The 12,645-nt window shown below is 41.6% G+C and overlaps 1 protein-coding gene across 2 annotated transcripts in view; it reads right to left on the bottom strand.

The window, feature by feature from the left end:
• Acad11 (acyl-CoA dehydrogenase family, member 11) overlaps nucleotides 1-12,477 on the bottom strand; it is a 65,205-nt gene extending 52,728 nt beyond the window's left edge. The window contains exons 1-4 of one of the 2 annotated variants that reach the window (XM_039081558.2): nucleotides 12,194-12,477; nucleotides 3,142-3,241; nucleotides 1,035-1,160; nucleotides 459-620 (exon numbers count right to left, since the gene is read on the bottom strand). In XM_039081558.2, the coding sequence (XP_038937486.1) occupies nucleotides 459-620; nucleotides 1,035-1,160; nucleotides 3,142-3,241; nucleotides 12,194-12,336 (531 nt within the window). In that variant the 5' untranslated portion in view covers nucleotides 12,337-12,477. 2 annotated transcript variants of the gene reach the window in all.
• Nucleotides 12,478-12,645: the final 168 nt, after the last annotated feature.

Raw genomic sequence — 12,645 nt, 5'->3', positions numbered from 1 at the left:
TGCATGCTCGGGATTCTAATACTGAGGGGTAGAGACAGCAGGAGCAGGAGGACTCACTGACCAGCCAGACTGGCCTAATCAGAAAGCCTAAGGTCAGCCAATGAGGTGCCTTGCCTCGAAAATATGGTGGATGGCTCCTGAATAAGAGACCTGAAGCTCATTTCTGGCCTTCACTTCACACCCATGTGCCATACTTGTGTGCCTGCATACACAGGTTCATCCACTCTGATTTCTTGATTTAAAAAACACCACACACACACACACACACACACACACACACACACACACACACACACCAGCATTATTTCATGATAAAAAGATATCTGGATATATTACCAAGGAAGATGTTAAGTGGCAAAATTTCAGAGAACCACACAACAACAGGGTTTACTTTGACCAGTCATTCACAGGGCCTTATTTCTGAGACTGTGAGGTACTTTCTAATGTGGGCAGCTTACCTGCCTTTTGCAGTACCCAACTCCGGTACCGTATCTGTCCAGTCCCAGTGAGTGTATATCCAGAGAGTGTAGCCATGCCAGGGTTTCTACCAAAGACACATATATAGCTGCACGTTCTGCTGGGCTAACTCCAGGAATGGAAAAGTCACGGAAGATCCGACCCTATTAAAGTGATCACAATGGCCAGCTTTTAAATATCGGACAGACAAAAACCAACAATCTACAGAGCATGTTGGGCATAGGTTTGTCTGTGAAATGTGTATGCAGATACAGATCAAAGACAAAACTCAAGGACATGCCAGAGTGAACCCAAAGGCTTTAAACTGCTTATAACCCACATCTTCAAATTAAAAACAACTTGATTTTGGTCTTAATAGTTTGTTCTTTCTATGTGGAACACCCACCCCCCATTCTCCCCCTCCCCCGCTCCCTTCCCTACTCCCCCTCCCCCCAAGAACATAACATCCCCATCTTCCTGTTTGGCTACAATTTTGGTAGCTCTGTACTGCCACCTAGAGGAGTGTTTAAGAACAAGTTAGTGATATAAAAGCACCAACCAAGCAAGTAAGACCTTACCTGCACATGTTCCATCACATAAAATTCCGTTCCGATAATGGAAGCATTGCTGCAGTACAGCAGAGGCTTGGGAACAGGAAATCCAACGGAAAACAAGGCTTTCTGGACCTTGAATTCTCTATCAATCTAGATAGGATTATTGAAATCCAGAAACAGAAAAATTTAATGACTACATGTGAGCTAACCTTCACTAAGGCTATTGGCTACAGCATGTGTCAATAAGTAACCCAGAGCTGACAGTAACAATTCCCTTAATAGGAAGCTTGTTCAGCCATTACAGTTACAAAGTAGGCCACCCCTAAAGCATGCTAATCTGACTGCAGTAAAAGGATGGGCATTTGCTTGAGGCTTCATACTGGCTCTTGTAGCAGAAAGGGGACAGTTTGGCTACATTTCACAGGTTTTGTTAAAGGGCGTTTCTATGTTCTCAGCAGTTCCCTGCTTGTTGGCTTCACCTCTCCCTTCATAGTTCTCAGGAGGCTCGGATTGAATTCCTCTAGTCAGATACAGGAGCTGGAGAAGGCAGGCAGTGGTTGTGGGAAGGGAAAAAAAATCACCCATTCCTTCTGATCATCAAGGGAGAAGCAAACTTCCAAGGAAGGGGTTATGAAGACGTTTACAGGTACATGGTCTGTTTGGGGGACCCAGATAACTCTGAGGGGAACCAGGCACCCAGAAGCAAGTTGCTATTAAAGCTGGGGCTCAAGTAAGAGAAGAGGAAAACTTGAGTAAGACACATGTGCAGACCCAGAAAGGACCCAGGGGTGTGGCTTAAAGCAGAGCTGTAATATGAGTCAGTAAGAATGATCTGTGTGTGTGGAAAGTGCCTTACTCCAGACTGGGACAAAGGTGACTGGCCAGTTCTAGGGAGGGGAAAACATGTTGTTCATCTTGAGTTCAAGAAGTAATGCAGTCATGGGCCAGGGAAGTAATTAATCCCTACGTGAGGACAGTCCATAGTACCAAGGGCTACTGAAAGAGATGTGTCAGGAAAGAGAGCGGGTGGTAGGGAGTAGGGGACAAAAGGGTTAGGGAATTACAACAGGGACAACAGCAAAGCAGGGACACTGCTTTTAAAACACAGCCTTGGGGAAAGCAAGGAAAGCAGAGCTGTGCTTAGGCTGACAGCACGATGTATTCTGCTGTGTTCTAGTGGGACATAGTCAAGAGGAGACTCAAAGAGGATTCCTTCCGAGGTAGACACTTCTAGGCAGGGTGGGGGTGGGGCGTTTCCGTCAGTCATGCCACGTTGACATTAACAAAAGTTACCCAACTTCTTTTTTAAAAGCATCTAAGTAACTTCGCATTTTCAGGAGCATGATGGTTCCAAGAACTTGAGCGTCCGTGTCCCCTGTTACTACGATATCGAACCCACCCAGTGGTCTTTCCTGGTGAATGACTAGAAAGCACATGATTGCAGGACCTCCCATATATGCAGAGAGTACGTAGAACATTCTGCAGGACGTGGATTTATGTTCCCTCCTGCTAACTGCTAATTATCTGGAGATAATTTCTGTTTTTGTAACCAGGAAAATTTAGTTTAAAATTTGACTGGTAAATCATGTTTGTATGCACTTATGAGGTACAGCATGATAACTTGGTTTATGTGTTTACTAAGTAGTGAACAACTCAGAATAATCAGAAAACTTAATTTGTAACAGACATGTTTTGTCATTTTCCCCGATGATTCTAAACCTTAAAGTCTACGGTACAATGACTACTCAGGTCTTTCTTTTTTTAACCCCTGAATGATGATAAGATGCCCAGAGAACTACATTAAGCTAACTCATCACATAAAGGTCATCATTATGGATAACGGTCTTGGTATGCAGGGAAAAGAAGGCATCTAGAAATGAGTAGCAATGAATGTACCCACAGGGGACAGGGAAGCCCACCAGGATGGCGGTTCAAACACAGCTTAGCCTTCAACTGCAGATCCTTTTTAAAACAAAAGGATGCGCAGTCGATGGAATATTTAATTAAAAGTGAATCGCACTTGCATTAGTCAGTAACTGTGAGGCCTTCAAATGCAGATATAATTGTTCCTGTGTTTTCAGAGGCTGTTACTTGTGGTGGAAGAAAGGCTTGCTGCATTTCTGTGCCGTACCTTATGCGCTTTGGGAAGAAGAGAGCCGGGTGGTTTCTTCCTGAGAACGTATGCTTGTGAGCCTTTCTGGAGAAAAAAGGTTGGGTTCGACTGTCCTGATCTAGGGGAAAGAGGTTCCAAAGATCAATTATAAACACGTCTCCTTCCTGAAATCCTACTGAAATCCCAGAAAACACAGGAACCCAAAGTAAATGCATCTCAGCGCTGGGCTGACCTCGAGGTACTGACAGCAGCTTGGGTGGGCAGCTCGGACAATTCTGCCTTCTGTGAATTGGATTTCAGACCGTTCTTGTTTTCTCGGGTTCTTTGTTCTACAACCTTCTCTTGCATAATTTCTTAAGCACTTCTAGCGGCATATAAACACCTAGTCATTCCTGAAGTCTTTTCAAAAAAGCCTCTCTTCGCTTCAGAAGCTGCAATTCACTTCCTCAAAGTCTGTCACAAACCCACCAACCCATCTCAGTGCCCCCAGCCAGCTTCATTCCCATATTCCCACTAGTGCTGCCCTGTCAAGGCCACTAGCGCAAACCATGACACACTTCGACCTCTGGCGACTCCTTCTCAAACTCTTTTGTAGCCCTCCTTGTGACTCTTCAGCTTAACACTGGGCTGTTGAGGCTGGATTTCCAAACCCCCGTTTTATTTAGATTCTCTCTCTTCCATCCATCCCTCCCTCCCTTCCCTTCCAAGATTTTACTTAATATATATATATCTTAATATATATACACCTGCAGGCCAGAAGAGGGCATCAGATCCCGTTACAGATGGCTGTGAGCCACCATGTGTTGCTGGGGACTGAACTCAGGACCTCTGGGAGAGCAATCAGTGCTCCTAACTGCTGAGCCATCTCTCCAGCCCCCCAGATTGTTTTTCTAGGCAAGCTGTTCTGTCTCATGGCTCCCAAACCTGTCTAGACCAGGTCTCTGCCCTGAATCTATACCCAGCCGGTTACTCTAACACATTCACGTAAAAACTTAACGAAACAGAACTTTTATATTTTTTCTACATTAGCAACATTTCTTACCACTATGATGACAAAACGTCTGCCAAAAGCGATTGATGAGAGGCAGGAAACCACCTTTTACTTAGTCTCAGGTTTTACGGTCTATCTCATGGAAAAACATGGTACAGTGGCTCAGTCTATGTTGGCAGGAGGTTACAGCAAATGCTTCTCACATCTCGGCAAATCAGGAAGCAGAGTCCTAACTGGCAGTGAAAGTACATGTGACCTTCAAGGCCTGGCCCTGCAACCCACTTCTATGAGCTAGGCTACATGTCGCAAAGGTCCTGTTGTCAGCAGTCTGGGTATTTCCAGGTTTTGGGTATCTTCAAAAAGTGCACATCAGTGTCAAGGCAGCAAGAAGTTTTATAGGAAGAGATGGCGTGGGGTCTCATACAAGGAGACAGTGGGCTACTTGAGCAAAGGTACCCCAAAGCAGCAGTTTGGGGCTTCCTTATGTGGGTCCAGGAGGAGGGTTGGTTCGTTGCTAAGGGTCATACTGAGAATGGTTCTGTTTTGACAGCCTTGGGTTACATTAGTCTTTATTGTGAACATACTTCCCATAAGGAACCTGGTTTTACTCATGAGCATGCCCGACCAAGTGTAAGCATGCGTTGGTAGATACCAGTTCCCCTAAACTGGTATTCACTCAGAGGACACAGTTGTCTTTCTGTGTCTACCCTCCAAACTAACCCAGACTGGATGGGCCATTTGCATCTAGTTTCAGGATACTTTCCACAGTTCTGAGACACACATGCATGGAAACCAAGCATAACAATCCAGTCATCCGGGGACTTCCAGGGCAGTAATAACCTACTGCATTATTTGGAGGGGAAGTACATGGAGTTTGAGTCAGGTAGGGGTCCCAGGTACAAAGTGCATCATTAGAAAGGTGGCACTGGGAGTGCCAAGTGGTGAGACTTTGCCTACGTTTGTCTGCCTCAGTTCCACCAACTACTGAAGCCAGGGACCAAAAGTTCAAATGCATAAGCTTTCGGGGCCATTTCCTGCTCAAACCATGACACCCTCTACGGCCAGCTTCATTTTAGTTCATGATGATCCCATGCTCAATTACCGTGACAAATGAGAACAGCCTTCGTCTCTTCCCTTCCAACATAAACAATTACTCTTTCAAAATCTACCGGGCTGCCACCACCTCTCACCTATTTTACCCCTCTTCCCTGGTACTCTGTAATACACTGGGTTTGTTTCCACCTTTGGCCTCCTCAGTGAACTCTCAAGACAGCAAGCAGAATTTCTGTTTGAAACAATGATGACAAATTATTTCCTCTTCTACTCAAAAATCTCTGGACAGAAAGGAAGAGACAGGAGGGAGAGAGAAGGGGAGAAGCCGTGGCAGGACAATGGAGGTTGACGTAAAGATCTCGCTCTGTATATTATATCAGGTTGTTATCAATGTTCCTGAGGGATGGTTGGTACCAACCGGGCTTTGTATGTTTAAGTGGGAAATTATAGCTTATCAATCGGATCTAAGGTTATTGTGTTGTGTGTTCTTTTATGTGACAGTTTGAGTGTAGGAATGTGTGTGGCAGCAGGAGACACTGGGCTGCTGAGGAGTTGGGATGTGTTTCTGTCAAGATATCTAGCAGATATCTTGGGGCACTGCGGTGCTGGACCTAGCGAGGTAAAAGGCAACTATACTTTTTTTATTTTTATATATATATATTTTTTTCGGAGCTGGGGACCGAACCCAGGGCCTTGCTTGAGCTAAATCCCCAACCCCTATTTTTATATTTTTACAACAACAGATGGCAAACGAATGTAATGGGCAAGAATCCACTAGTAATCCTAAGAGTTGAGAGAAAGTTTTTATTTTCTAAGAGGAGGCCGGTGCCATGTTAAGTCATGTGATATCTCTAGGGGGGGAATTCAAACAAAGAAATAGGGAAGCCACCTGGGCAAGCGCTCTACCACTGAGCTAAATCCCCAACCCCAAAAGCTGCTTTTTAAAGAAAGTTGTTTAGAAAGTCTTTCAGGATACTCATATTCTTTTTAACATGGGTTCCATGGGAATTTTGGGTTGAAATCCTAGTTAGACAAGCTACTTCTTAAAAAAGGTGATTGAGTTTGTTTTTAGAAAGAAGAGAGTAAAGAGACTACCTGAATCAGGTGGGGATTTTCATCTATGGTTCAGAACTTAGATAGGGAAAAATTAGTCACTACCTCCAAGTAGAGAGTTGTGATGAATGTCTGTAACACCAGGGAGAGTGAATGCAGACATATATTATAGAAGTTATTAAGGTTAAATAAAAATCGGTGGCTCCGGGTAGACAGCTTGACAGATTGAGATATTTTGGGCAAAAGTCCTGGTTTGATATGTGGCTTATTGATATTGAAATTGATAGAAGGTATTTGGTTTGTTTTATGAATTACCCTGCTAAAGGCCATATGGCTTGTAGATGTTGGCTAGTGATGGTTTGTGGTTATTTTTTATATCTACCACAACGGGGGGCTCAGATTCTCTTAACATGGGCTCCATGGGAATTTTGGGTTAATTTTCTGATATCACAGAGTACAAAAGCCTATCAGGCTCATTGTTTAGCTTACTTTTTAAAAATTGTTTAATCTTCATAATGGGTGTGACTTGAGTTTTACGGTTATAGTATTACTCTGGGAGAGAGTGCAAGATACAAGCTTTTCTGGTTTCAGACTACGGAACACAGTATTTTGGGAGAAAGATTTTGTCTTTGTGTTTTTAAAAAGTGTGATTAGGCTCTGGACACCTCACAGAGTCATACTGATCAGATTTGATAGAGGTAGACCACCTGAATAACAAAAAGATATCTGGATTCTAAACTTTTGTCTTGAGAGTTGTATTTTACAGAGTGTGCCTACTTGGATTCCTGGTCTCAAGGACTTTCAGCTGGATCCAGTCAGGACACATCGGCTACAGCATTTGCTTCATTCTTCCTACCCACTACCCCCAAGGATATCTCAACACCCATGTACAGCTTGAAGAAGTTATAGAGGAGTTGTCGCCCCAATTCCCTGGACTTTGGGGGGCTGGAAGTGGTTATTCTAAAGTTGTTTTTATGAGGAATTTAAAAATGGTTGTAATTTAACAGGGAGGAGTTAGCTAGATTGAGTTATACAGTCGCAATCTCATTTGTTAACTGAGCTAAAATCATATCTTTGCTTTGATATAGAATTTATTTGTTAAAAGTTTAAAAGTACAAGGTTTAGAGCCAGTCCTTCTATTGATGTCATTACAAACTTCTGAGTTGATTACACATGTGAGTTAAGGGCCAAATAGCAAACATATTACTGACTTTGTGAGAGAACTTTCAAGATATTATTAAGATATAAAGACAATAGTCCAGATTGTCTTATATAGATAGATGGTTTTCAAAAACGTCAGAAATCCACAAAATTTGAGATTTAAAGTTATTTATCTTTTGTTGAGACATATCTTCTCCTAACAGTTCCCCTTTGGTGGATTTAACAAAGGATTTGAACATCCCTACCTCCAGGTGAGGCAATACTTTGTGGCTAGGCAGCCACTGGACAAAACTGCCTGTTTCATCTGCAGACTAATACTGTCCAGAAAAGGACAAATTATGAAGAATCGTTGACTGATAAACTCTGCCAAGACAGGGTGATCAGCCCTTCAAAATCTGCATTTCAAGAGTCTGTCAGTTGATTTTGGGCCACAAGGCAGAAGACTTGCCCTCACATGTTGCTAACAGGGGACTGTGCTAGTGGAGATTTGTCTCTACAACCTCTCAGTTCTAGAAGCCATGTTAGGCTTTCTATGTGTATAGATATTTGGTCATTCTCAGATCTCTGACGGGGTTGAAGACTGATTATAATCTCATAGTCTATCAGGCTGTATAACTCTGAATATACATATTTTATTGGATAGTTATCAGATAGTATACAAGCTAGCCAAGATATAATATAGATTTTAAGCCTTTCTTAAGCTGGAATGAATAACTAAACGTTCTGTTTAACTGATATAGTGATGGCCTGGGTGTTGAATATATCATATGCTTTATAAATTGTAGAATGCTAATAATTGTACTCAATTTATATATAAGTGAAAAGGCTTTTTAACTGGACAAAAAGGGGGAAATGTTGTGGTTTTGCCCTGAAGTTATCTGTATTTTGATGCTAATTCCACTGCCCCAAGGAAGGCTGCCTAGTCACTACTCAGGTGACTTCACCAGAACCTCCCCCATTGAACTTGTAAAGTACAGGTGAGGGGCAGGTACAGACTGGAACAGAAAGGAAAAGTCAAGAGGGAGAGAGAAGGGGAGATGCCGAGGCAGGACAATGGAGGCTGACGTAAAGATCTTGCTCTGTGTATTTACAGGTTGTTATCAATGTTCCTAAGGGATGGTTGGTACTGGGCTTTGTATGTTTAAGTGGGCAATTATATCTTATCAATTGGATCTTAAAAAAAAAAACTCTGACCTTCCCTACTTCCACTCAAAGCAAAGAGCAAAATCCTATGACAGCCCAAAGGGCCCCCCCCCCCCCGCCCTTGCGTACAGTGCTTGGCTCACACTGCTCGGTATTCCTCAACATACAAGGCCTTTGATACGGCGGTCCCTGTGTCTGGAAAGCTTCCAAGGTCTCATCCCCACTCCCTTTAGTCTTTGTTAAATGCTATCTTCTCAACGCAACCTTCCTGCCACGTCCTCAACATCTTCTATCACCCCACAGCACATATAATCCTGTGAATAATATTTAGAACTCATTCTTGTTTGTGGTCTATTTTCTTCAAATAGATGGAGATTGCAGAAGAGCAACCCCAGTGCTGGGTATGTTTTAGGCACGAAGGCTAGACGCCACAAGTTTCATTGTATCGAGCTATATATTCTTTATTTTGTTGTTTAATTATATTTTATATTCCCTAAATTACTATTTGAAATAAATGTATATGAGGAAAACAAAAGAATGTTTTCAAAATCTGGAAGGCATAGAATAGCTACAGCAAACCAACATCATATTCTATCTTGAAGAGATTAGCAGATCCATGAAGAACTCTGTGTCCTGAATTCCATACTGACTGTTCTCTGGAAGTCTATCTCCTTAACAATGTGTTCTCAACTTATCTATGGTTTAATGTGCTGTGTAATGTGGCTGATCTTTTGCTACTTTGTGGGTACTTTTTTTCTTCTACCCTTTCAACCCCGAAAACTGGGTAGGAGAGAAAAAAGGATAGAGGGGAAAGGGGGTGTCCCACACCTGGGATTAAAACAAAAACATATTCCCATAATATTTATGTGTTTTTTTAAAGAAACCAAAATTCTCACTACAATGTAGAGGTGTGGTTGAATAATTTTCAGTGATGGGAGTCCCCTATGCAAATGAGCAATTTATTCTTCCATTCTACTACTAAAATATGTGTGTGTGTGTGTGTGTGTGTGTATATATATATATATATATATATATATATATATATATTACTGTGCTTTTAAAAAGGTTTTTTATTACAAGCAACACGATGAATGCTCCATAGATTATTTCCTGATATCCTGGTATGAAATTTTCTTGACTCTAAGAAATAATATTTCTGAGGCAAGAGGCACGCATGTCTTTCTGATCTCATTTTTACAGGATAACATCAAGTGTTGGTCAGAGGTAGCTATACTGACCCATACTTTAATCAGTATTTAATGTCTCATATCCTAATCAATGCTGGAGATAAGTGTGTGTATGTATATGCACGCATACATGTATATATGCATATATATACACACACAGCTACACACACATATAGTGTGTGCACATGATGTATGTGAACATGCATGCCACCATATACATAAAGAGGTCAGAGAACAATTTTGTGAAGTTGTTCAAGGACAACTTTGAGCTTCTAGCCTTATGACCGCTATCTAACAAGTGCTAAGATTACAAGTATCATCACAAACTATTCCTGGTTTATATGGCACTGGGGATTGACCCCTTTGCCTTATGTGTGCTTGGGGTCACTCCACTTACTGAGGCAGGCCCACAGCCTGTATGGCGGTTTCCTTACAGAGAGTAATATTTCATAGGAAAATAAGTATCCCACCACAAGCCCTTGAAGTCTATTACTTGTGGATTGTCCCATTTCCCCCGAGTTGATTCTATATGTCAGCACTGTCAAATAAGTTCCAATAACATGTGGGTATTTTGTGAATTCTCTATCTCGTTGACATATCTAACTAATAATATGTCACCTTAATTCAGATTTCCCACTCATGTTTTTGGAATGTTTCTGTTAACCCTTTTCACATAAAATTTAGAAGCATTTTTGTTCTCATTAGAGAAAAAACAGAATTTTGATTGATTGCTTTGAATTTATAGATCAGGACAAAGAGCAAAATTTTTAATATTGACTTTCCCTGTTCATGTATATTATTTCTAAGGTTGTTTAAAAACAACCTAATAAGGTTTTCTTGTGTTCTATACAAAGGTCTTGCACACCTTCTATTAGATAATTTTTTGGGGTGTTTTTATCAGAACTTTTTGGGTGTCATATTTCAACTGTTGCTAAGATATAGAAACGCAAGTGACCTGTACACTTGACTTTAATAAACTATTACCTATGTAGCTGTTGGCTTTTCAACACACGAAGCAAGTTGTTTCTACACTGTATTTCTTGGTTGTCTCCATCCTGATAAAAAGTTTGATTTATATTGTGAAAACGTGTGATTTTTTCCCTTTATATTTATTTTTTGGTGGCACATGTATGAGGGTCCGAGGCCAACATGCAGGAAATGTATTTCTTTTTCCACAATGTTGTTTCCAGGGGTTTCTTTTGAGATTTTTTTGCAGCCTTAGTATGCTTTTATTTTTATAATTTTTCATATGTCCTGGAAATGAATGTTTTTCCTCTGTTGAATATGTACTTCCATACATCTATGTTAAATCAAGCTTATATATAACATTTCTGGAAAAATAAGATTTTGAGACCAAGGATTGCTACATAGCACAGACTGGCCTCAAATTCACAATCACTTTTCCTCAGCCTCCAATCTCCAGAGATCTTTAAAGGAATGTTGGGATTAAAGCCATGTAGAACCAGGCTTGGCTTCAGAAGTAATTTTTGTATCACAACTAATTTCATTTATTGAGCATGATTTTGCTGAACATCCACTTAGTTCAGAATTATGTTAAACCAACACAGGACCACAGTAACTTGAGGATATATGACCTTTGTCTGAAAGCAGGACAATAAGCTGGCCAAATTCCACCACAGAGTAGACTAGTCACTGGCATTTGAACTCTGATCTCTTTCGATTTGTTTATAACACAAAGCATTACATGTAGAAGTGTCAACTATTCTTTATCCCACCTCTCCACAGATTTTTCTATGCTTAAGCCCTTTCACCTAAATTACTTCATTTCCTTATCAAGACTATTGGGAACAGGCAAATGTTACAAGAAAGAAACTTTGATCTCCAAATTTATGCTACAGTTAAATTCCAAAATAGAAAGGCTAGGCACGGTTTACTGAAGCCATATAAAATGATTTCATACTGGAACTCTATAAAAGTGAAAAACCCTCAATTGTAAAACACTAGACTAAAACCAGATTCACTTGTCACTTGGGGAAAGGTACGCTCAGTCACCTCATCCAGTTTAACTCCCTTGCTTCAAGAACTTAAGCTTTAAAAGTGGAGTGGAATGTCTAGAATCTGAATTTGTATATTTTAGCTGCTATTATTAACCTCGTCTCGGGTGACTAAGTTCAATTAAACAAAATGGCACCAGCCCCTCAGAAAATGATCTTTAGATTGTATGTAGCACGAAAGGTCACAGAAGGTATTAGTTATCCAAGAGTGTTCAGCCGCATCTCTCTCAGTGAATTAGACACATGATTTTAGTCCTTAACAAGACTGCAGTGCATAATGGATACTGCACCTCTGCTACTGCCCTCTAATTCAGACTAGGCTGGGATTCAAGTACAAATTATGCAGGAAGCATCCTTGTAGAGAAAGAAATCGCGACCGGGCAAAAGAGACATCCACCCAGGGCCAAGGGAAGAAAAGCACCAAGCACAGACATGTTCCAGCAGGAGGCAAAGGCTATGGTCGATACCTGTATTGAGTAACAGTCAGCACAGCCCGGTGATCTGACCCAAAGCCGGGCAAGTGCTGATTCAGGTAGGCCTCTAGGGACCTGATGTCGAACTTGTGCTGGGGTAGCACTTCCACGGTGTCCCTGGTGACATCCATCTCCATGACTGCACCTGCTGTCCCTGTGTATAGAAATGAGGGATCCACAGACTACACAGACGTAGCGCCAAGGCAGAAAGGATACTAGAGCTTGGGGGCGTGGCCAGGCGGGGCTTAGGGGAAGCCAATCACCTAGACTCCGGACGATGTTGCTAAGCAACGTGGGCGGATGTGTCTTGTGACTTGGAGCCTGGCGGAGGAATAAAAGAATCGCCTGTTGTGGGCCCAAACTTAGAATTTACTATTAGCGTCAGAGTCGGAGGCTTCAGTTTTATAGAAAAGCAAGGTCACAAACGTGACTCTAGCGAGTGAAGA

The sequence above is a fragment of the Rattus norvegicus genome, chromosome 8, assembly GCF_036323735.1.
Source record: "Rattus norvegicus strain BN/NHsdMcwi chromosome 8, GRCr8, whole genome shotgun sequence".
Taxonomy (NCBI): domain Eukaryota; kingdom Metazoa; phylum Chordata; class Mammalia; order Rodentia; family Muridae; genus Rattus; species Rattus norvegicus.
This window is presented reverse-complemented; position numbering and strand designations above follow the sequence as displayed.